Source organism: Drosophila mauritiana, unplaced genomic scaffold (assembly GCF_004382145.1).
Source record: "Drosophila mauritiana strain mau12 unplaced genomic scaffold, ASM438214v1 U_1, whole genome shotgun sequence".
Lineage (NCBI taxonomy): Eukaryota > Metazoa > Arthropoda > Insecta > Diptera > Drosophilidae > Drosophila > Drosophila mauritiana.
Window position 1 is genome coordinate 10,842 of NW_022881241.1, and position 25,178 is coordinate 36,019.

The window sequence follows — 25,178 nt, forward strand, 5'->3', positions numbered from 1 at the left end:
AATTTTATAACATATAATCCATTCCGAACTAATTTGATCATCCCGCTAATGATTTAAGGGAAAGCTGATTAAAATCGTTTATTATTTTTGCACAAAATAACGATTATGCAAGCCCAAAATAAATGGAATTTGTACAAATACCGCATTCCAAAAGTCATTATAATTGTCTTATGGTTGCAGCTCGAATACTCATACAGCAAACGCAATAAAATGTAATCTAGTTGTTGGTTAAAATACTTGAATGACGCAGCAAACAAATCAATAGGTAAGCGTCTAAAATGTGCTGAAAAATAAATACAACTCAGATAATGGCAATATTTGTATTTATTCAAGCGTAAACATATCAAAAGTGAACGAAGGGAGTTCAGCAAACCGAAGAAATAATACGCTGACGCGATTCATTCAGAAAAGGAATGGTAAGCTTATTGAAAAACTATGAAATTGAACAAAAAAAAATAATATAAAAATAATACTTATGAAGGTGGACATTATATTGAAATATAAGAACTAATGTATTAAATCAAGAATAAAATTATCTGTGATCAGATTATATTAGATAACACCTAATAATCACCTTAAATAATATAATAATTAAAAAAAAAGTAAAATAAAAACTCGGAAAATATCTATAAAATGTATCTATCCTTGTTCTTAATTGTTGCAAACTGCTGGGTATATTGTTATTACCCTATTCTATTCCCATTGTTATTTCACACTGTTCGATGTAGCCAAAGCTTCTGTGGGAATGTCAGCATTACGGAGTAACAGCAAAAGGGAGCCAAACCGCAGACGGACGGACAGATAGCCGGAAGGACGGACAGAGGGACAAACGGACGGACAGGACGGGCATCCACATTCTGATAGCAACTGTCAGTCACTCAAGCAGTCCGTTAACCAGGCAGCCAAGCGTTAGGGCCTGGTCTAGCTGAACTGAGCTGAGCTGGCCAACAGAATTTGTTCGCATCATTGTAATTGTTAATTACTGCGATATTTATTCTCGTATTTTATTTTTTATTTTTCTTTTTTTTTTGGCAGGAGATTCGCCTCCTTTTAATACGCACGCACGCACAGGGCAATTTGGCCAGCTGCTGTTGCCAGCGGCTCGTGCATATTTATGCTTATGGCCACATCTTCTGGCCAGGCCACGGAACGAAAGGAGCGCTGATTTGGCCGCCACACGCAGCTAACAAGCGATGACCACCCATTCCACCCACAGACACGTCAACACCAAACAGCGTCGTCATGCCATTTGGCAGTGGGTGGAAAACGGTTGCTCAAGGAGGGGGAAGCACTGGAAAAAATAATTTATTTTTCAAATTTTTTAAGGCTTTGAAGGCTTCGAAAACGGGAGTTTTCAAAGTCAACTCCCTTCTTCTAAAAGTTACCTATAGCTTAAATATGATTTGGTATTTATAATTTATTTAAAAAATTGTATTAATTTATTTCTTAAATGATTAAAATATTGAGCTCTATATATTTGTTATCACTTTTAATGGCACGCTTAACAAATGTATTCAGATTAAGCCATAAATTAGCTTAACAATTTTCTTTTAGTGAGCTAAAACTTTAATAATTGGTCTAGACATTCAATTTTGCAATAGACCAACCATATTGCCTGCCGCATTATGTCAGATTGGCCTGCCTGATAATAATTAAGATTTTTCATAGTGTGCAACAGCACCAGCTCAGCCAGAATGAGCCACGTCAAGTGAGTTCACAATTTTTGCGTGCTACCATTTTTCTTCCGACTCTGTCAGTCGCGGGTTTCGTCTCTGTACGAGTGCTGCACGGATTATCCTTGGCATGCAACGCCTTTATCCTGTTTTGTTTGTGTTGTTCTGGGGGGCTCCTCTTCTTCCTTCTGTTTTTATTTTACTTCGTTTTGTTCTGTTTTTTTTTATATTTTTTTTTATTTTCATTTCACCCGCTGATTTCGCTACTTAATTTTTTTGCCCTTTTTTGTGGCTGTAGCCGTCTGTCTCTAGGTCTGGTCGTCCATCTACCCTGTGTGTGTATCGTCTCGTTTCCATTTCTGGCTGGTCTGATTGGGCGTATTTTGTTATTTTCATGTTGAGCTGCGCTCTTCTGCTGCGGCTCCTGTCTGTCAGTCAAGCCAAGAAGGAGCCAGAAGAAGTCCTGGCCGTGGTCCTGCCTGGCTTTGGTCCCTGGATGGCACCCGCTCGTTTGTTCATTCGCTTTTTTCCCACGTAATTAAAACTTGAAACGCATATGAATTAGAAAATAAAACGAACAAAAAAAAGAAGAAAATTAAGGATAAAGAAAGTAGAGAACGGAATAAAATACGAGTACGCGACCCGGAATGGAGCCATTTGATGGTACAGAATGACATCCTGTTTCCCGCAGCCTGACATCGTTAACATCGCTGATTAAGTTTTCTTGTCCTGTGCTCAGTCTGCATGTCACTCAACGTGATTTGAAATGAAATTTTTATAATTTCAGCTTCGCCCTTGGGCAAATCCACCCACTCCGATCAACCCTTTTTAGCCACAGTGCTTATATATTTTAATGTTTAACTTTATTAAGTAGACATTGACTGACGTTGAGCACAACATTTGTCTAGCGACCGTAGAAATGTCCACCGAAACCGTAGTTGGCTCCAAATCTGCGATCATGGAAGTAGTGCCCGTAAGGTTGCACAAAGTAGAGATTTCCATATGGAGCCCCATAATAAGGATTACCGATTGAACCAACATTCCTTCCTCCATAAAATCCAGCTCCAATTCCAAAAGCTCCAATCTGACGTCGTATCCGTTCTATAGCTTCATCTGAACTTTTTACTTCATCGGGCTGGAAATGATGTTCATCCTTTTCATCCTGCGACTTATGGTTTCCAGCCACTGCAACTTCAACAATCAGAGCACCCAAAAGTATAACAATGCAGCAACGAAGTGTACTCATCTTAATTCCATTTATTAATATAACATTTTTTAAATGCAAGCAGCTCTATTTATGGGAATTATCCGTCTTAAGCAGAGTAAACAAATACTTGTTTTTGGCAATTACAGAAGCGACTTCTTTTGATTTATTTCAAAGCTCTGCCAGTTTGCAACTTATCATTAGAAATCTAAATTTGTCTTTTTAAAAAGAGTTATAAATTTAATATTTAAACTTGGCCGCAGATAAAGTGCTCTTGTTATAATATAAACACTTCCAGAGATTTTCATATACCGCTTTCGTTTAACGCCCATAATATTTAATACAGCTGAGCACTTCTTGCCATGGATATATATAAAAAAAAGAGTGCTTCCCCCATAAAAACTGGTTCTGCACTTGGTAGGATAATGAGAGCAGCAGCTCGTGTTGATTTATTAGTAGCTAATCCTGGTCTGTGCGTATCACATATATGCACATTAAATTAATAACACCTAGCCGTAGAAGGGGCCGCCGAAGAAGGGCGGTGGCGGTGGGTAGAATCTACCGAATCCACCGCCACCGAAACCGGGTCTCCGGAATCCACCGCCGCCTCGCCTTCCGCCAAATCCGCCGCGTCCTCTGCCGAATCCTCCACGGCCGAATCCAAATTGCCTGGCCAGGCGAACAGCCGGCATCTCCTGCTGCTCCTCCGCCTGATTTACATCCGCCAGAGTCAGTTGCTGTACATCCTCATCCGCCTGGGGGGCCGTGGTCCCCGACTTTGCCAGCAGGACCAGTAGGCCGGCACTTAGCACTAATAGATTCAGGTGGTAAATGCGCATCGTTCCGTCTCCGTTGTCTTGTTCACCCAATGTTCTAACTATATTCGAGCTGATCCCCCGCCTGGTCTCTTTATATAGCTTTCGACCTGACCGCGATGACGGTGGAGTTCTAAACAAGTTCTGTGTGCCGACGACCTCCAGCAATTAAATTTCCTGAGCATAATCAAATGGCGAAGAAAACCCCCGACTTCCAGAGCCCCCCAGCTGAAATTGTAAACAACTGGGTGAAAAAAAGAAAGAAAATAAAAACATCATTTCTACGCAGCTCGAGCAACCTGTTTTGGGTTTTACCCACTCATTTTCTCAACTCATTCGCTACCAATTATGTTCTATGAAAATGAGAATAACAAACTTTATAAGCCAATTTATAAGTTTCCGAATTATAAAGTATTGCTCAATTAGTAAGAGCTAAATAAGCTAGCTTTAATATTCTATAAAAATTTTAAAATTAAACGCTGATCAAGTGCTTATGAGCATTGAATGCTTTAAAACTTCCGAATAAAACTAAAATTAACATTAATTGTGATAACCCTAATCAAGAGCATAATAATGATATATACTTTCCTGTTCCATGAGTAACAGGTATAAATAACTAAGTATTTAAGATGAAATCATCGTTTTACCACGTAAATTGATAATATTTCTAAAAAAAGCAATAATAATATCTGTATCTTGTGATATTCTCTGTGGTACTCTGCTATTCTTTGAATTACTTAGAAAGCTTACCTGAAAATTTAATTAGAACCAATCACAAATCTCGAATCAAAATGTGCCGTCATTTGGATGACGGGAGCAGAAAAGGTATGGCGTCTCAAATCCAATTACCAACACAAACACAAGTTGCACATATGGGTAATTTCATTTGCCGACATCTAATGCTCATTAAGAGATTTCTTAAGTGCGGGCCACATGTGAGTTGTTTACAATTCAGAAATGCCGCCCCAAGCGACATGCCATCCCCTCCCTTTGCCAACCGAAAACGATACGTATTTATAAGCCATAAATAACGTGTAAACGAAAAAGCCGCCACAAACAACAAGTATACGCCCGGTGGGCCAACAAATCGGGCTCAGCATCTCTCTTGTGGCGACACCAGCAATAACAACATAAGCAACAGCAGCGGTAGTAACAACATCGCGGCCAAATTATAAGGCTATAAAAGGCAATAAAAAACTTTGCGATATCAAATTACAACGCCCTCATAAAGTTATAAAAGTTTCAAGCGTATCCAAACGCACAGCACGTTTTTCACGTCACGCCCCTTCTCACAATTCTCCATCTTTTTCTGGCATCTCGATTTTCCCTTCTGGTCCAGGCCTAATATTTTCAATAACAAATCAATCAGCTGCGGCTGCTGCCGCGACGGTCAACAAGGATAATCAGTTCGAACGGCTTTTCCGGCCCTCGGCCCACTTTTCCCGCATTTTCCCATCGCTTGCAGCCAGCTGCTTGGGCGTTGCCACCCCCCTCCCGGGTGGGCGGTCCATCGGAAAAGTGGGCGGTTGTGTATCCGAAGGTGCCGTAGATTTATTGAGACACGATTTCGATAAGAGCGGCTCCGCCAAAATGGCCAAAAAGAAGAGGGAGTCGTAGTAAACAGGAAATCATCGAAATGGCAATACTCTAAAAGCTGAAGTTGTGCAGTAACTGTAAAAGTTACATAAAAACTGTTTTTCAATTTTTTAAATATTTAACAAGGCATCATAACTGCAAAATATCTTAGCTTTAAAATGACTCTTCAATTGTGTAACTAGCAGTTTATCCAACTAAATTTTTAGTTTATTTGCACTAAAACTCTTAATCTTAAGCTGTTAAATTCCTTAAACCCCAACTATGCAAAGTCATTAAAGCGCTGGGAAAAAAAAAGGGAAAAGTCCACTTTTAACAAAGTTCCCAAAGTATACCGTGAAAGTGTAGACTAACAAAGCCTTTTACAAGACTGCGTTCTAGTAACAAGAAATTTTTCACGAGCCAGAAAAAATGAAAAAAAAAGTGATGGGGCAACGAGAAAAAAACGAAAACTTTTATCAATGTTGGCGTATGACCCTTGTATGAGTGGGTGGGCCTTTGGAATGGTTGGGTGGTTGGGTTGGTTGGTTGGCTTCACTTTTCGCAGAGGTCAAGGGATAACAAAAGGCGTAAATTTAAAGCCAAGTTAATTTTTTAACAATAAAAGAGGGCGCTTGTCAAAGGGGAAATTTTACAGCAAGCGTTTAATCTTAAACGACTTTCGCCATCCAACGCGATTGGCAAGTTAGATAGCAAACGCCAGTGGCAGCAGCCGAAGCAAAGTTTCAATGGACTGCTTTGTTATAAGTAGGAAAAAGCAAACAAACCGTGAACGAACGAATTAAATGCTGATTTACAGGCCAAGAAAAAAATGATCAAATTTATCTTCATTTTTATACGTATACTTGGTACTTGTACTTTAAATAGATCTGCCAGATTAAAAGACTGGAAGTTTAAACTTTAAAGCCTCTAGAGTATAAATACTGTAGCATACTTTTAACCAGCTTCTTAATTTAGCTTTGATTGCTTAATATCATACTGTTTCCTTTTACATTTTTTCTAGTGCATTCACAAACAACATTTAAGCTTGAAGACCTATGCCAATCACTGAAAGCCATGCAAATGACAAGGAAATTAAGTGAATCAAAGACGAGGGGCAAATGTATTTCGAACTTAATTAGAGCGTGCTTGATTGCACTTTGATTTCAAAGTCTATTTCTAGAGGCTTATGCTAAGTCAGTCACAGATGATTGCTGCTTGGTGTTTAGCCTGGAAAACCGCCTGGTCCTCCGAAGCCGCCTCCCGGACCGCCAAAGCCGCCACCTGGACGTCCTCCAAAGCCACCGCCTCCGAAACCTCCTTGACCTCCGAATCCACCGCCAGGACCTCCGAATCCGCCGCCTGGACCTCCGAATCCGCCGCCAGGACCTCCGAATCCGCCGCCAGGACCTCCGAATCCGCCGCCTGGACGTCCTCCAAAACCGCCTCCCGGACCGCCAAAGCCGCCGCCTGGACGTCCTCCAAAGCCACCGCCAAACTGGCGAGCTTGACGTTCTGCCACCGGAGCCTGGACACCTGCATCCACATCCAGAAGTTGCGCCGCCACAGGATCATATGTGGCTGCTGATGAGCCGGCGACCAGGAGAATGGTCGCCAGGGCAAGGCAAACAAATGTGCGCATTTTCGAGGAAACTTCTGCTACTAATCACCGGCAAAGTTTCGATGGATTCTACGAAGTCTCTGATCTGCGGCCGGTCAATTTATATGATTCGCAACTTATCGACTGGCAATGGGGGAGCGAATAAAAGTAGAAGTGGTTCGACTGGGCGCGGAACATCAAAGTTGTGAGTGTTGCGCCAGAACTGAAATGAATACAACGAGCAGAGCGATTCGTATTAACTGTCTGGCTAAGCGCTATGAGCAACAACAATAAAGCTGCTCCATAATAATAACCAAAACCTATTAGGCAACAGAAACAGAGGCAAACTTTTTGGCAAACACCCCACCAAATGTATGGACGAAGGGGGAAAGTCTGAAGTGGCCAGCCGGTTCAGGATGGGCTTTCTCCGGACGACTATATTCAAATGCGCAAAACATTCAAGTTTCTTTGGCTGGCACACCAAAACAGATCGATGGACAAGTGGCCAAGTCTAGATGGGAAGCACCATCTCAAGTGGGGCTCTCCATTCATCTTTCGTTTGTCCGATTTCGTAAGGCTTTTCATCGCGGGAAGTTGGGGATTTTGTTTTGTTTGTTTGTTTGACTTAATTAAAATCTAAGGGTAAACAGTCGACGCAACTGGTTGTTATTTAAATGTCATCAATGTTGTCGGTTTCGTTTTTGGCCAACCCACTGACTCATATCGGTTATTAGCTTGCTCAGTGGTTAGCACATTTTAAGATCTGGTTTGGTCATTGTTAATCTAGATTTAGCACTTCATTTAAAAGAATATAAATAGTATATAAGTATTTATTACCATTTACAAAACAAAGGAACTCTGCTATACTTAACTATACAAGGGCACTTAATAGTACAAGTGTGAGTGTTATTATTAAAAACCCAAATTTAATAGGCTTATAAGCGGAAAAATTCTCAGAAATTATACTTACTCAGTATAAATAGAAAGCCAGTTTGTTGTTGATCTTCAAAACAAATTTGAGGCAGACGCGTTATCTTACATAACGAAAACTGGTGAAACATGTTTTGTATTTAAAGCAGACGAAACCATCAGCTTATTACATATATTTTATTATTTTTAATAACTTTATTGGCTGGAATATTTTTAAAAATGCTTACAGCACGTTAATTCACCTGGCCAATTATATAATAAATGTAAACCAACAATTTGTATCACTTTCTAAGGAAATAAAAACCGAGATACAAGTGCGGAGCAGAAAACTTTTAATTCAATTATGCACTCAAAGTGTCTGTTACAATAAATCTGCTACGGCTGAAACTTATATATTAAACTGATTTGCTGTCTGACCTGTCATCCGTCAATTGCCGACCATCAGTTGAGTTCAGCTCAGTTCAACGGGGATAAGTTAGAATGAAGAAAATGACAAGACTGCCTACGTTTTTCACAACATTATAGCCATCCTTCTGCGACGAGGCAAAACTTTGTGTTTGAACTTTTAAAGAAGTAACAAACAAAATGCAAGCAAGAAAATATTAAAAACTTTTAAGGGGGACTCGCATTAAAAAAGATTTGCCTTGCTTAAACAGGTAAAAAAAAACATCCAGAATGGCACGTGATTTAATGTTTATTAGCTCTTTTTAGTTTGTCAACTTTTTTCATATCAACTAATTAGAATGTCATCGTTATCACCATCAAAAACTATTCAGCTTTCCAAACTAATATCACTCATTTATACCGTTTGATGCATATTTTCAAGTTCTTATTCAAGGTCGTTTAATTTTCCTATCAAAAGCCTTAATAAGCTACCACATTTAAACAACCATGAACCTGGTCTACCTGAAATTTATGGAATTTTATGGCCAAAAACCTGAACACCTGGCCAATGTAAATCAGTAATTCTACTAATCGTCTTCCGGTGAGTTTGGAGGCAGGTAGAATTTTGAGGGTTAAATGTTTGCCTGGCTCTTCTGAAAGTTTTCGGCTCCCTTTTTCATACTTCCACTGATTATGACAGTCATAGTCAAAATACTTTTTCGCTGGTTTGTCGGTGGCCGAGTAAAAAGTGTATTTTTAATTTATGCCGCGTCTGAAATTTCCTTTTTTTTATCTCTCATTGAGTTTTTCTCGTTGCAGTCAATCTCTATCTCTCTTGGTGGAAATTTATGCGGAAGTTTATGCCATCCAGTGAATTTTGTAAGCGGACTGGAGGTCGGCAAAATGTGCATCATTTTGACGTTGACATCGTTAATTGACCCAGTTTCCTGGACTGGACTAAAAGCGTTTAAATTTGAATAAGCAAATTTTTGGCAGCGAAATGGAGCTGGCGATGGAGAATGCTTCGCGTTTTGCATAAATGAATGAAAATGCCGCAGCTACACACAAGGATTAGACAGCGGATTTAACCGAAATAACACATGCGCCGAAAACCGCAATAAACCAATTGAGAGCTATTCAAGCCGTCTATAGAGACATCGAGCATTGTTAATGGCCGGCCCGCGCTCATAAAACAAACAGCGAAGCCAAACAGCAGCAAACAGGGCAACAACCAAACAGGCCGGCAAACTGGCAAACTGGCAAACTCGCAAACTGGCCAAACTCGGCAAACAACAAGAGCAACAGCTAACAGCAATTCACACTTACGCACCCCGAAGTGGAAGGCGTCTGCCGAAAGTCTGGGAATGGGAATGGGAATGGTATGGAGTGGGTATGGGAATGGGAGTGGGAGTGGGTCTGGGCCTGGTCAATAGCATAACTAACCTTCAAATGAAATTAGCACATTTACACAGCTTACCTGACCGCAAAAGCAGTGCGGCCAACTTGGCTATTAAGTCGCCGAAGTTTCAAGCCTAATTGTGTGCAAAAGTATGCAACAAATTTGTATTAGTTCCGAAATGTAATGGATAATTGCTGTAATGTGCATACTTTTGAACACTTTTGAACTTAACTTCGACATAAATACATAATAAAAATATCTCATAAATAAGTGAAAAAGTAGCCGAATTAGCCGAAGTAGACGAATTTTAAGTGTTTGAAAGGACAGCTTTAAGTGTAATTTTAAGACCCTTCTCGTTTAAAATAAGTTTAAATCTTATTTTAAGTATTTTATTAAAACTTCACTTATTACCAACACTCACTACATAAATGCCAAATTTGTTATAAATTTTAAATTTTATTTACCCACTTACTGTAATCCGAAATGGCCAACACTGGCCAGAAGTTGGTGCCGCCGCAAAGTGAAATGTTTTGCTCTTTAAACTGGCTGCCATTCGATTTCATGAGCGCCACTTAGCGTGCCACCAAAAAATTCCCGGTCGCAAGCATATGAATTAGCTTTTTGTTCCCTTTTGCCGCTGTGGCAATGGAGGCTGGGGCATCGTACTCGCATATTTTAATAGTTTGTTTTATGGCACTTACATTAGCATCTAATTTCTGCTAACAAGCGGCCGCAAAAAGCCAAACAAATGAACAAACAAAACGAACAAACAGGGCGAAACAAAAGTTTCCATTTTATGCCCAAAGTTCTAGGCTATAAAGACACCGGTCGCGAGTTGGCCAGGTCACAGTTAGCAAACGGAGTGCGCGGAGCAATCATAAAGCCACTGATAAAGTCAAGCGACCAGTAAAGCAGTTCAAGGAGCCATAAGGATAATGCGTAGCTGGTTTTTATTTGGATTATATGCGCTGCTAATCGCCGCAACAGTTGGCCAACCGCTGCAGCAAAATGAGTCCGGAGAAAACGAGGATAGCGAAAGGAGCGAGCGAGTGAGTCGCCAAATTCCCTATTTGGGTGGCTACGGAGGATATGGCAGTGGCTACGGAGGATATGGAGGTGGCTACGGAGGCTATGGAGGATACGGCGGCTATGGAGGCTATGGAGGACTCGGCGGATATGGGGGATACGGGGGCTATGGAAGCTACGGCGGCATACGCTCCTCACTTTATCCCTACGGCAATCTGTATGGCGCCAGCGGCTTGGGACTGGCGGGCGGATATTATGGTCGTCCTTATGGTTATGGCGGTGGCTATAATATTGGATATCCGGCCATTGGCGGCTTCGGTGCCACCGGCGGCGGCATCTTTGGTGTTAGTCCATTCTAACCATTCGCTTAAGTGGATATACGAAATAATAAAACCAAAACGAAAAACTAAAATTCTTGGTAAAACTTATACAAATATGCAGGGGAGGTCGAGGTCTGTGGCTAAATAAGCTGGGATTACCTAATGATCCCTCAGCTGGCCATTTGACATGGTAATGTGATTGTGGTCGATTGGGGAAAAATGCAAAAAATACAAAATTTGCTGTACAGATTGACCTATTTAAGAGATTGGTGCCGAAGTTAAGAGGTAATATCTATAAATTTTTAGAATATTTCAGGTAGAAAGAATTCCAAAGATTACTCCATACTTCAGACTTCACTTCACAACACTAGCGAAAACATAAGGATTTAAGATGATAGCACATTTCAAAGGATTAGCCAGCTCTTCTAAAATTAAAAGCCCCTACTCTCTTAAACGATACGAAATTCGCAGTAGTCAACTGTTTCACTTTGATGGCCCCAAGATATGGCTGTTTATTTGCTCGAGTGTCCAGTCGCTTCTTTGAAGCAATTCAAAACGATTATCGCCTTCATTCATTAAAATCTAGCATGGCTTACCATATTATTTACACAGCTCTGCGTTAACCAGAGCTCAATCATTTACATTTAGTGGAAGGGGGGAGCTTAAGCAAATAGAGAGATTTTGCAGACAGGAAGAGCTCACTTCTTTTTAGATTTTAATTGCCGATAGTGTAAGTAAGCACTATGCTGACATGCCACACCGCAAAAGTAACACACTCTACACTCGCAGGCCAGTCGAGCGGAGTGTCCGAGTGCCGTTTAATTAGTGTGTGACTTTTAAACGACTTGCGTTGCACATACGCCCCGTTGCGCACGCTTTCGCTCAGTGTAGACAAACACACACACACACGTGTAAGTTGGTCGGAGTTGGTTGCAAGAGCGTACGCAAACAGAAAAACAAGCAACAGGACATCGAAGACACACACACACACACACAGCGAATGGCGAAGAAAATGGGGGGAAAATGTCCGATGTGCGATGCCCTAACGAGCTACGTGAGCATGAATTATTATTTCAATTAACAGGAACGAAAAACGACAAGGACTGCAGTGGGCCAATAAAGTCATCACTATTTGCATGCACCGCATGTTGGGAATCCTTAATAATTCACAATGGCATGCCGTCAACTAATTGTGGTGTTTGGGCTTCTTAGTTGACTTTGTAATTGCAGTAATTGAGCATAAATTAATAATCATTTGCTCCTAATGACACCCTGCATTCCAAATAATAATGCCCTGCTAACGGCCATCAAATTGATTTTGGTTACGTATTTTATTATTGTTTCAATGCGAATTTGGTTATGATAAATGCGAAAATAATATTAGCATTGACCTTTTACATATTTGACGCAATTGATTAAAACTATTTGCTCTTGATATGTAATTTTATTAGCTTCTGATTTTTGACATCACATTTTTAAACATGTGATCACTATAAGTATTTTGAAAACCATCATCATACTAAATTGGAATTAAACAACAAACCTTGCTATTACTTATTTCGAATTTAAAAATGTTTGAGCACATTCCACACATAACCCTAGAACATTCCTAGGCAAATGGGATGATCTAGCTTATGTACCCCGCTCTTTTAAAGGACTCATCGTTTGACAACTTGGCTTTCACAATCCGCATCCGTTGACAAATACGGCATGTGTCCGCTTGTCTTTCATCCTCTTCGGGGAAACTCTGATTGCGCTTCTACTTGGTGCCGATTATCTTTTAATGTCTCTTCAGGCACTAGCCAGGGGTATTTTTTTTTTTCTTTCTAGAGCGGCGAAGGATTCTGGGAACACTGGAACCGCCATTCATTCAATCCTGGCTGCGCTGCTGTTGCTGCTTTATATGCGCTCGCCACTCCTTTCAGTGGGCTTCGCTTTTGATTTGGCCAACGCTTTTGCCAATTGCACTCGAAATTGCTGCAGCAGCGGCGCTGTGTTTAAAATGGCAATCAGATAACACCTTCCTTTTTAGCCATATTCCACTCTATACCTCCATTCAGAGCCAGATGGTGCGGTTGCCGTGGCTGCCTGCCTGCCAGCCTGAATTGAAAACTTATATATATTTGCTTTTTATGCGTAGTTCGGTCGTGGGAACGAGTATGCTAAACTAAACTAAACTGACTGACTGACTAGAGGCAGTGGGCCAGAATGGGTTGCCAGTTGGCATAAGCTTTATACATTTTTACGCTTTGTGGCCCCCGCAATGTGTGTGTGAGTCTGTGTGTGTGTATTTGCATGTGTATCAGCTCAAAGTAGCGTGAAATAAAAAAACGTCGACACTTGAGACCGAAGCCTTTGAGTGCTGCCAGTGTTTATATAAATTTATATGTATATACATATATAAATGTACGTATATTGGTGTGGCACAGTCCTGCCGCGTTGAAGCGTAAAAAAAAGTAGATGGAAATAAAAATACAACAAGATGATGGCCGGCAAAAAGCACAGCTATAGCCGCAGAAACAGAGCTAGTTTTGCGAAAAGGACCTGGTGCGGAAATTGAAATCTCTATGGCGAGTGCTCCAGGATCTGTCCATCAAAGTGGCAGCCTAAGAAAGGCACACTAAGGTTCTCAAACGGATGACCACACAAAGCAAAGGATGCAGTGCGAGAAAAGGACATGCATTCAGAACTATACTTGTTTGAAAATAACTAGAAATGTTTTAGAGAGCTGTTTTGATTTCTAAATAATTCTGCTTTCTTCTGGTAAGCTTATATATTTATATAAAAAGAAAAAAAAGAAAAGAAAAAAAGAAGAGAGCAGTATTTTCCCTGAGTGCCGAACCCAATTGAAAGGTAGCAGGAACTTGAGTCGGGTGCAGGTGAGGCTGTGGTTGTGCCGCAACCGAAATACCTTTGCACCTTCGCACCCTTTCATCAGCAAAGTGGCCGGAGCAACAGTTGTGCCCATGTAGTTTTCAAAAGGAATAAGGACGCCGGCCTAAAGGGGAGGGATTTGGTTGCCATCTCCTGGGCGGATGTACGACGACCGCAAGCTCCTAGCCAAACAGTTTAAAGCGCATTAAACTTATCTGATGGCCAAGGCGTCCAAACGACCAACCTACAGACCATTGGCTATGTACACAGCTCGCAGCTCTCGCTGTGATAAGAGCCACTTGGCCTATCAATGCATTTTAAACGAGAGCCTCGTAAGCCAGACTAATGACAAATTAATATTAACAAAGCAATCTGCTGATGCTGCTGCTACTCTTGTGTCCCCGCAACAAAACCGAGAACAACAAATGCCAGGGGCCGGGTCGCTCTGATTTGCCTGGAATGTTACTTAATTGGAACTTAATGTCCCTCGAATTGTTTACAAACACGAGCAGCGCAGAGGGACGCAAATCGGTTGGGGGCAAATCGGTTGGTTTGTCCGCACGCAAAAGGAGGAGTGAGCGGACAGGACAACGGACAACGGACAGGACATCGGCGGAGAAGCGGTCTTTAGATAAAGCAAAGTGGCGACAGCTCTGAGCAACACTTCAAAATGAGAGCCAGGCGGGGTGAAAGTGAAAGAAAAATGCGTTTTAAAGTGACACTTGATGTAGGTAATGTGACAGCCTTACAAGCAAAGGCAGAAGAAGCGAAACAAAATGGCATAAAATCGTATAAAACGATACAAAAGTACGCCGGGCACTGAAATTTATAATAGTGGACCTTAAAATGCCCTGTGATTTATTTGCTTATATTTTTAATTCAATAGAATTCAAACAGTGTTTCTTGTATATTTAAATGTGAGCAAAAAGTAAAGACTGATTTTAAAAGTAACATTTTGAAACCTTTCAAACTTGATTCTTAATTAATATACATTGAGCACAAAGGACACTTTGTTGCATAATTTTGCCAATAATAATGTTAACATTTTCCCTCTTAATCAAAATGAAAATGCTGAGAATTCAGTATGTGATTCATGCGACATAAGCACATTGCTTGGATTGGGTAGCCCCTTTTCCGTTTCGCGTTTCCCTGCCGGGTCTTTAATTTGCTCACTCCATTGCGCCAGACATCGGGAGCAGGAGACGAGCCCGCTGGCCGGCGGACATTATCTTAAGAGGAGCAGCCACCACCACCCCGGATCCCTTCGACAATAAGTCCTGCGTCGCGTCCAGCGTTGACAGCTGTTACAGCTGCAGAAATATGCAAATTGGAAGGCGTTTTAATAGATAAAGAGCACAGGCAGCGTGCCGCGGCGACGGCGAGCGAGTGCCACGCAGGACACTCGACGAAAAAGGACCTACCCGGCACACAATGGGAAATGGCGTGGCGAAAATGTTGGAAAACGCGCGGCTAAGTGGAAGGCAGCCATAATAATGGCTTTTGTTGCATATTGTGAAGTTAAATGCGAAAAGCTTATAATCTCATTTCACCAAAAGGGAGCTGAAGCGTTTTAGATTCATTTCGGGCTCCCCAGAAAGCGAATTCTTATTAGTTAATATAGCAAAATGGAGCAAATTAAATTAGATTTTGTAAATAACATTATATGAATAACAAAAATTCAGTGTTAAGAAATTACTTCTGTTGGAGCGAGTTTTGAATTCTGATTTTAATAGTTTGTTACACTTTCAAACACTTTGATTGGTGATTTTTCTGCTGCTTTGATTTTTTGCAATTCAATTAGTTAACTTATTTTAATTCCGACATAAAACTGTCGTTGCTGTGGCTTTTGCTTAATATTGATACATATATTTTGATTATAAGTTTCTTAATTGTTCAATTAATTATTAAGCTCGAAAGTATTTGAATGCGCACATAAATACAAATATTTAAACTGAATATGCAAAAAGTGAAAATACAATGTAAAATTGTGATATTTCTCTCTGGAAACAGCAATGTGCTGAAAAATCAGGTGGTCACCGAGTACGCCCACTTTGCCACCTGGCTTTTCGACGGGGAATGTGTCCTTTAACGCGGTTCCAACTTAAAATGCAAAATACAAACCCGAGGGTTCGACGGCTCCAAGTTGCGTTGTCATGCCCACGACGACGACGAATGTCCTGGCTGGCTGGGCTGCTCCGTTGTCCATCCGATTGGCAGGACCCAATCCTGTTGCGCGCCCTTTTGTTGTTAGCTACCCGGCATTTGTTTTTCCGCGGCGCCCTTTTTTTCCGTGCCGTATTTTTCCATGCCCGGGACCTTAACACTAAATTGACTTTTAATGCAAAATAAACCAAAATAATGTATTGCGTAATTTTCTTTAAAGAATTTTTACATTAGCATTTCAAAAGAGATTTTTCTTTGTTGCTCTGCTCCTTGAGTTTTCCCTCATCTCATTCGCAATTTTCCCCGTCCCCCTCGCATTTTCACGCCCTTGACTTCGCTATCCGTTCACCTTTTCGCTGTGTTGGCCATTTGCTAAGTGCGACATTAAATGTTGCGTGAGGATAATCCAATCTGCTTGACATGAATTTTAATTTGCATTGAGTAATTAGCCCAAGTTCATTTCGCTGGCCCGAGTCCTTCCAAATGCTAAATGGAATTTGTCCGAAGACAGTTTTAGCCGTTCCTCCATTCCATTCTCTCTATCTGTCTTTTGGCTTCGGCTTTGGCTTTCTTCGCTTCTCATACATTTGCTTGATTTCGTACAAATTAAACTAATTTGGTTTTCCCTACCTTTTCTGGTTGCCGAAGCTGCAGGACGTTTGGCACATTTGCTGATTACGCTCGTCCTGCTTGGTCTACATGGGGAAAAAATGTAGTTGCTAAGAAAAATTGTCAAAATTAAGCTCACTTTTATTTAATGATATTTGTGAGTAAGATTTTACTAAAGTAGTTCCTTAAAAGCATTTAGGGTTTAAACCCTCAGATTCTAGAAAATAACAAAAGTTCAAAACTTCAAATTCTATATTTTGTACAGCATTTTCCTTGGTTATTTGGTTGCTCTGAATTATATCCCTTAAAAGGCCCAACTTTTCTCTGAGTGCTTCTTTCACTATATCCTTGAATCCATGGCTCGTCAGCAGGCAATTGAAACAAACAATAAAACGTGCGCTTTTCGTAATTTAAATCAGACAGAGAGATGGCTAAAAAAGGGACTTTTGCCGCATTTAAAGTTGGCACACAGAGCGAGATGGCGAGTTCGGCAGTGTGGGAAAGAGAGGGCGAGAATCAAACGAGAGATTGAATTTCTGCTTGCCTGCACTTTAATTTGCCAGATGCTAACGCAAAATGCTAAAAACACACGTACGCCAGAAACGAATTGAAAATCACACGGAAATACATGGAGTGGGGCAGAAGTCGGGGGTAAACGGATGGGAAATGTACGCAATCAACAGCTCGCACAGAGAGCGTTCGGCGAAATAATAAATAAATTCATAATGGCTTTCCCAAATGACAAAATATTGCATCGCCAATCGACAAAATATTAACACTCACTCAAACACACGCACTTAGGCATTGCATTCATTCCATTCCATCAGCGACTGACTGACGTCACATAAGCCACGAGAAATTATTGCATGGCCCGGCCACAAATTTCATAAACCGGAAACGCAATCAAGCATCGCTTATACGCAGCGTTGTTTGCCAGTCGAGCATTTTTATCCACCACCATACATCCATCCATTGAGCACTCCACCAGCCGCCTCCTTTTTTTCGGCCATTCAGTGACAAAATGCATTTATATTTTGCGTTAGACAAAATGCCAAAAACCGCATTGAAATGCGTATTTCGAGTGCATAAGCTGTCACTCGTCCCGTCTCTGTCTATTGCTCCGAGCACCGTCTCTTTCGCACGCGCAGCTAGCCGTCTCCCTCTCGTTTGTTAGCGCGCAATGAACTGTGGAGATGAATTAACTCGATTTTGGCATGATTTGATGATGATTTGATTTGTTCCGAGACAGGCGGCGCGGGACAGTGGACCACCAACACAATCGCATAATCGCGCACTCACAAAATTCAAACACACGCTCAGGCACTGAGAAAAAAGTCTAAGAATGTTATAAGAAAATCAGCTTATTTTGTAGAACAATAGAAAAATATAAGGTTAGGCGGAATTTGGTTATATTCGACCATTGAAAAAGGACAAAGTTAATTACAAGAAAACCAAAAATCGTGATAATAAAAAATATAAAAAGGTTTTTAAAATTGTTCTCAGGAATGCAAGCGTTTTTGAGTCAGGAAGTGCAGTGGATTCAATCAGAAAAATATAATATAGTAACCAAAACTTTGTAAAACTCGTAAATATACATATTCTTAATAACTGCCACAGATTTATGCGCAGTGCACTAATACACAGTCCCGCAGAATACCGGACAATTTGCTTGAGAATCTCGTGATGAAAATGTAGCATACATTTGGGCGCCGCTAATAGGAAAAACCAGAGCGCGTCGATGGTTGCGAATGTCATTACCACAAATGCGAAAATTGCATTCGAATAGTGCAAATAGCGAAAATGCTAATGAACACTTACAACCAGCACAACCGCTTAATGCGCATAAATGAATTAATTAACCAACAACCTGTCGCCAACACGCAGGAGATGCGATTTGCAATCTCCGAGCAAAACGACAGCGTAGCATACAAGCTGAAAGTCATAAAAACTACTGTTTTAATGAATGTAACTCGAACAAATAAAAGTCACATTACCCATTCCTTGGCGAGGATTTATATTTAATTAACAAACATCTGTTTATTTAAATCAATTACAGCATTTCTGAACGGCAAACTAATTTCGGAATAAAAGCAAACTGAAAAAGTTAATTACTAGATATGCGTATTTATTTAAAATATCAGTTGCATGTTAGGCTATGCCATTGCGCTCTATTGCTTAATTAGAAAATGTATAGACAACACATTAAATATGGAATTTGTCAGGTAACGTATACGAAATGTTATTTATTTATACGTGATCCCAATTTAGTTCAAAATGTAAGATGCATTCAAATACCAATATAAACTGTAACATGACTTTCCTCTTATCAAGTTAGTTGGTGAAATACAAAATTTCGGCTTAACCGTGAATATTTCAGCATGGAGTTTAATTCCGGCAGTTACGAAAAAAATAAACGATTATTTTAAAATAAATGACATTTAAACACTGTTAAATTACGCTTTTCGTACAACCTTTGCAACCGTACAGTTTGCGTGAACCAATTTACATAAATCCGATAAGATACATCATATTGTCAGAGCGCAAACACCTTGTTAAAGTTCTATAGTTCAAAAGGTCAAACCGGCTAAATCGATTTTTCAGCCAGCTGCCGAACGTTGATCCTTCATCCAAACTGCGGCTGGACATTGTCCTGGCAAAGAGTAATTCAATTACCGTGTAACAAAAAATAACGCCTGAATGCAAACAATTTGTAAGCAATTTAAAACAAATGCATTTTAATTGAATTGAGAGTCGAGCTTAATGTTATTAATGGAGTTTTTGGCCCTGATTGGCCGCATAAGCCCGTAAACCCCTGCAGGACCTCTTAAAATGGCTTACACCCCCCCCCACACACACACACATACATCTCGCTATTAAAAAGCCAAGCATGTGAACCTGCTGCTGCGAGCTTATGTTTACAAATTTCGTAATTAAATTTTAAGTAAATATCAATTCAAAACGGCAAATGACATTTTGTGCACCAAACTTGGATGCGGGCTGGAGCTCGGCAAATTGCGCAGAACGAGATGGCTGGAAAAGAAGCTGGAGGAGCAAGGAGGAGCCAGCGTTGATGATGATGACACTAAATAAAAGATTTTATACTGTTGATTTTTGCGCTTTTTGCAACTTTGCACGTTGCATTGCACTTGATCTGTGTGCCAAACGTTACAACGACACTTCAGCAGGAGTGCGGACTGAAGATGGAGGCTGGACTGGGTAGACTGCTTCCAGATCTCAACTGCCAGCGGGAGGAGTGCCGAATGTCCTCAATGTTCTGGCAATCCTGGCAGCAGCTGCACCAGTTGTTTGTAGCATACAATCAGCTCGTTTCGTTTTATTGCCAACGTCGTCATAGAGCAACGCCAACAACATCCTTCTCGTCCTTCACCTCCACCTCGTGCTGGTCCTCCACCTTCAGCTCCGCCTCCGCCGCCACCTGCACCTCGTCCTTGTCCTTGCCCTCGTCCTCATCCACATCCACAGCCTCGTCGTCTTCATCGTCAGCGCTGCGACGTCGCCTAGACACAAGACTTGACAGCAAAGCAAAATTGTATTTACATTCAATTAGTGCCAACAAAATTGTCTTTGGCTGCTTGCCGTAGACTGTGCCTAGTGCCACAACCAAAGCCAGTTTTACAGGCCAGGCCCAAACCCACACGGCCAAAAAAAAGCAGCAAAGCATGCTAGTTCCCATAAGATATTGAGTAAGATCTTTAGCGTTCCCAAAATATACTCAGAAAATTGGTAATAATTGCTTATTATGTAGATATTCTGCAATTTATAACTACAACATAATATTAAGTAAATGAAATGTGTTCAACGATTTATTTGACAAATTCACCAACTTTGAAATAAGTTTTTATTATTGCCGGATGTCAAAAGTATTATTTGACAACACAGAAAGAAATATTGTATTCCCTGGCGAAATAGAAAGGTAGAAAAGATCAAATTTCAATTATGAAATCCAAAAAGCCATTAAAATAAAGATATTCAAATAACATATGAATAAAGTTACCTTTAATTAAAAATACAATTTTTTTCCTTGCCCTTGGGCCATTTATTTGATTTTGGCTATGACAATGCCTTTGGGCAATGACTTTTTATCTGTATCTGTATGATTTCTTGATTTTTTCAACATATAAATGACATTTTTCTGCCACATTTTATATTTTTTTTCGCTGTGCACAAGTTTTTTGCAAGTTGGCTGGGCGTAAATTACTTTTCGCACTGGTGCGGGCCAAAAGGGGGCGGGTGTCGGCGGTGTAGGCGTGGACCTGGGCATGACCCATGTTTGCAGCTTTTTAGTTGGGAGCTAAGTAATGTAAAATTTATTTTAAATAAACTGAAAATATGTTTTGGCTTGCACCAGAACCAGTTCCTTATTATTCGTGTTGTTTCCTTTTTGGCCAGCCAGCCAGCCTGCTTATTTCTTGCCAATCATTTTATTTATGCATAACAAAGCACCACTTAAATCTGCTCAGCATTTTACTTATTTTTTTTTTTTTGCTTTCTCGGTTTGCGCTGCTGCCTCAGAGAGAGCCGCTGATGCTATTCGAAAGTTTGCAATCTGCATGCCAAGTTGTCGACGTTTTCACACAAACAGGCCGGGAAAATGGGAAATGGGTAACGGGGCTGGGAAATGGGGATAAGGAGAAGGCTGAGGCCGAGGCAGTGCAGCCGGTATTACAAAATGGTGGGGTCGGGGTTCCCAGGATCCAGGATCCTCCATCCTGCATCCTAGCCGTGTGCCGAGTGCAAGTGCCTGCGCGTTTATAACTTTTCAACTGTTGTATGAAATTTTACAAATTAGATTCATTTCTATGCATTGAAATACATTTTCAAACTTTGCAGCAGAAAGTTGCCAGGATGTTTGCACACACACACACACACTCGCACACACACAAGAACCGATTTCCTAAAAAGGACCAAAGGGAGAGCCATGGCGCTAGGACAACGACTCCGACCCAGTGACACAACATGCCAAAACTCAGTCTATTAGTTTGTCAGTTTATAAAGAAACATGTATAAAAGTTTTACATATTTGCAATTTCATTAATACAAAACTTATTTGCAAACCCAATCCCCATGCCACGTTCCCACAATTTTTGTTAATTTTAACTTGAGCTCTCACCCCCTCTCACACACACACACAAACACACTCGTACAGGAAGATTCATCCAAAGTTGCTGGGTAAAATTCCAGAAATTGAAATGTGAAAACTCAAACATTCCATTGATAAAAAAAAAAACAATTTTAGGAATGGGAAAAGGAAATACCCAACTCGAACATCATTTGCAGCAATAAAAGAAGTCGGAATTACTCGACGGCAATGCGTCAAATGTATTGGGGCGTGGTCGAGTGGCGGGGGCGTGGCAGGTTGGTGACGCCTCCCCCTTCCCTTTCCACAACGAGTTGCGCTCACTACGACATTATCATAATTAATTAAAAAAGTTTTTTAAATCAATTTCCAAATGCCAAGAAGTGTCTGCAGAGATGTTTGATGAACCGTGGCCAAAGAGAGCAGCTGAAAAAATTGATAACTTTGGCTTGTCATGGACATGGACATGGACGAGAACCCGAGGTCCTTGAGCAAAATTCCAAACCATGAAATGACTGCCAGCTTGATCCACTTAGAGATATTCTGGCGATTCCACGATTAGTATTTGTTAGCTGAACTGGCATCGAAATGAAATCGAATGCATTTTGCCAGATGCATTTCCAGATTACTTTTGCATTCGGGTTTCATTAAAAGATAGCTTCGGGGTTCCCCCTTCAGTGCGTATTTTTATTCAAGAAATTAGAAAACGTTCGAAAGTGCATTATGAAAAGAAAAGTTTAGCATAAATTGAGTTTTTGGATAGTTGAAGCTCAAAAAAACAATGTTTTCTAAAATAAGATAAAATTAATTGTGAATACAAAAGAATGTAATGGGTTTTCTGCTAACCAAGAAATGATTTTCAAACTTGAAATTGAATAAGAAGTATTTAGAAAGCTTATTTAACTATATTGCTGCATACTTTTGGACACCTAAATAAAATACAAAAGTCTTTGGTCACAAGCTACTTATAAAGTATTTTTTATAAAATAGGATAATCTTACCGTATTTAGGTTGTATATGCATGGAAAATTGCTATCGCACTTCGATTATCTGGCTGCAGGATTGAATCCCTATCGGCGGCGGGAGTCTGGCTTACCATTAAGGAAATTGAAAGTGCGCCATTCAGCTGAATGGTACTATACCATACATGTTTGCAGTTGCGGTGGGGAATGGCAAATCAAAAAGCCAGCTATAGTGCAATGCATTTTAATTTAGCCCGCAACTCACACAAAACCAGAGCGAAGTACAGCCAAACAAACACATATGTATGCAGGTGAAACACGCGCGCAGGCAGTACATAAATAAATACTTGAACAAATATTTACAACTCTGGCGCGGAATTATAAGCAGCGCCCGAAAGTATGCACTACAAAAATGAAGCAAGGATCCTGTGCCTGCGACTCTGCGGCTGTGTATGTGCATGTGTGTGCGAGCGAGCGCGGGGAAGCTCACACCTGTTAGCACGTGTGCGTGTGAGCGTTGCTGTCTGTGTGTGAGTGAGTGCAAGTGCGCATAAAACGCGCCGCAGCAGAAGTGAACAGCATTTTTATTTATTTGCCGCGGCGCAGTTTTTATTTTTCTTAGCCCATTCCCCGCACTTTTTGTTTTCCTGCCAAATATGTGGGTCTCGAATTCCAGCACGGCGAAAAAATGGCACTAGGAGTTGCAGTAATTCGAAATGAATAATTTACGTTGACTTGGTTAGGCACTGCACTTAAATGGTTCATTTAGCATTTTTTAACCAAAAAAAAGTCAAGTATAGCATTTTCCGTTTAAAGACTATGTATTAGTTATTTATGAAGTTAAAAAAGAAGGAAATCTTGATAAGTAACCCGGTATTAGCCACATTTTCTTAACGCACGTGTCTAAAAGTAAGCAGCACTGTTCTTCGTTCTCTTTTAAAACTTTTTAAGTGTTGCAAAACCTGTTGATTTCAGTGGCTTGTCGATAAATTTGAATATGTTTAGATACATACCATATTTATTTGATGTAGATAAACAATATTGAAACTATAGATAAATATTTTCTTATTTTATTTACTGTGTAAACTGCACCAGCAGCTGCAGTAGCAGGGCGGTGGGCGTGGCACACACTCGCATATATTGCAGATAAGGTTTGCGAGTGCAGGCTTGTTTGGCAAAGCGCCTGTTTAACACTTAAGATATCGTATTTCTTGGACTCGCCTGTCTGCGGATGTGTTTGTGTGTGTGTGCCACAAAGAAGCAGGAGGTGGCAAAAGATAAATATGCATGCGGTTTATAAGTATGTGTGCATGTGTGTGTGTGTTAGCCATTTCAACAGACGCGCCTCCTTTTTGCGCCGCCTTTCGCGCATTTGCATGCAATAAAGATGGCGGGGCGATAACTAGGTTGCCTGCCATTGTTTGCCTTTTCCCCATATTTCTCTTTGGGCATATGTATATGTGAGTGAGTGTGTGTGCCGCACTAGTTGGCCGCCAAAAGCAGCGGCAGACAGCCCAAGCCCAAGCCACTAAAATAAAAGGCAAAGTCCGCCAACTGGCGTATCCTGCCACTGCCACCGATTCTTCTTCTTTTGCTGCTGCTGCTGCCATGCATTATGCAGATGTACACCAGGTTCATGAATATATATGCGAGTACTTTGTCTACCTACACATGCAAACAGCTGAAGGCACTAAGAAAACTAAATTTTATATAATCTGTAAGCTTATGATAATACATAATATATGGTAAGCAAAAAATGTCCCTAAGATCTTACCGGTTCCTTAAAAAACTCTAACTTACTCTTTATATACATTAATAAACTAAATGCTTACTTCATTGTACCCCGCTTTTTATCAGTGTAATGCTCCTTGCATTCGCGAGTGTGCGAAAAAAAAGAAGGCAGACAAAACTAACTGACAAAATGCCATATGTTTGTGCGCGATAAGCTGCGAAAAGCCCCTTCTTCTGGCCGGTTTCACCAGCCCACGAACGACCCCATTTCAGCAGCTCCAACCTGTAATTATAATTTAACACCGCATCAAATCAAACGGGTCAGGCAGTAAGGACAAAACACGAGCAAATCGATGTCCTGGCCATCAACCCACACGCACATAGCCCCCGGGCCAAAAGCCAAATGCCCCAACCAGAATCGCTCAGCCAGCTCAAAAGCCCGTGGCTCCAATGGCTGAGTAAATCAAAAATGTGCAATAAAAATTGCAATAAAGCACGCTTCACAGGTAGCGCAGTGCGGAGGGGATGGTGGGGTTTTGAGGGGTGGGAACCGGGGAATTGGATGGCTGCAAACCTCATCTAAGCAACGATAATGATTGCAATTCATTTTTATGACTGCCAACTAACCGTTTCCGGGTATTACGATTCTGCAAACCAATTTGGCCGGCACGCATATAACCAAATTTAATTAAACACGCAGATTTGCAACAAAACGGAGCGTAATAAAACCATTTTATGCTAAACGGGTCAATTTAAAACACACCTAATGTGCCGCTCTTTAGATTTATGAAATTAACATTAAAATTGTTTGATCCGGA

At 40.7% G+C, this 25,178-nt stretch overlaps 4 protein-coding genes across 4 annotated transcripts; 1 reads left to right on the forward strand and 3 right to left on the reverse strand.

The window, feature by feature from the left end:
- Positions 1-2,577: 2,577 nt before the first annotated feature.
- Positions 2,578-2,919, reverse strand: LOC117149024. Its single transcript, XM_033316704.1, has one exon. The coding sequence runs from the start codon at positions 2,917-2,919 to the stop codon at positions 2,578-2,580; it is 342 nt and encodes a 113-aa protein (XP_033172595.1).
- A 372-nt stretch (positions 2,920-3,291) lies between these two features.
- Positions 3,292-3,771, reverse strand: LOC117149025 (ATP-dependent RNA helicase DED1-like). The gene has a single exon (XM_033316705.1). It carries the CDS (start codon positions 3,714-3,716, stop codon positions 3,387-3,389), a length of 330 nt encoding a protein of 109 aa, XP_033172596.1. The 5' UTR covers positions 3,717-3,771; the 3' UTR covers positions 3,292-3,386.
- Positions 3,772-6,305: 2,534 nt separating this feature from the next.
- Positions 6,306-6,962, reverse strand: LOC117149026 (glycine-rich cell wall structural protein-like). Its single transcript, XM_033316706.1, has one exon. The coding sequence runs from the start codon at positions 6,904-6,906 to the stop codon at positions 6,490-6,492; it is 417 nt and encodes a 138-aa protein (XP_033172597.1). The 5' UTR covers positions 6,907-6,962; the 3' UTR covers positions 6,306-6,489.
- Positions 6,963-10,448: 3,486 nt separating this feature from the next.
- Positions 10,449-10,962, forward strand: LOC117149028 (shematrin-like protein 2). The gene has a single exon (XM_033316707.1). The coding sequence runs from the start codon at positions 10,513-10,515 to the stop codon at positions 10,960-10,962; it is 450 nt and encodes a 149-aa protein (XP_033172598.1). The 5' UTR covers positions 10,449-10,512.
- Positions 10,963-25,178: the final 14,216 nt, after the last annotated feature.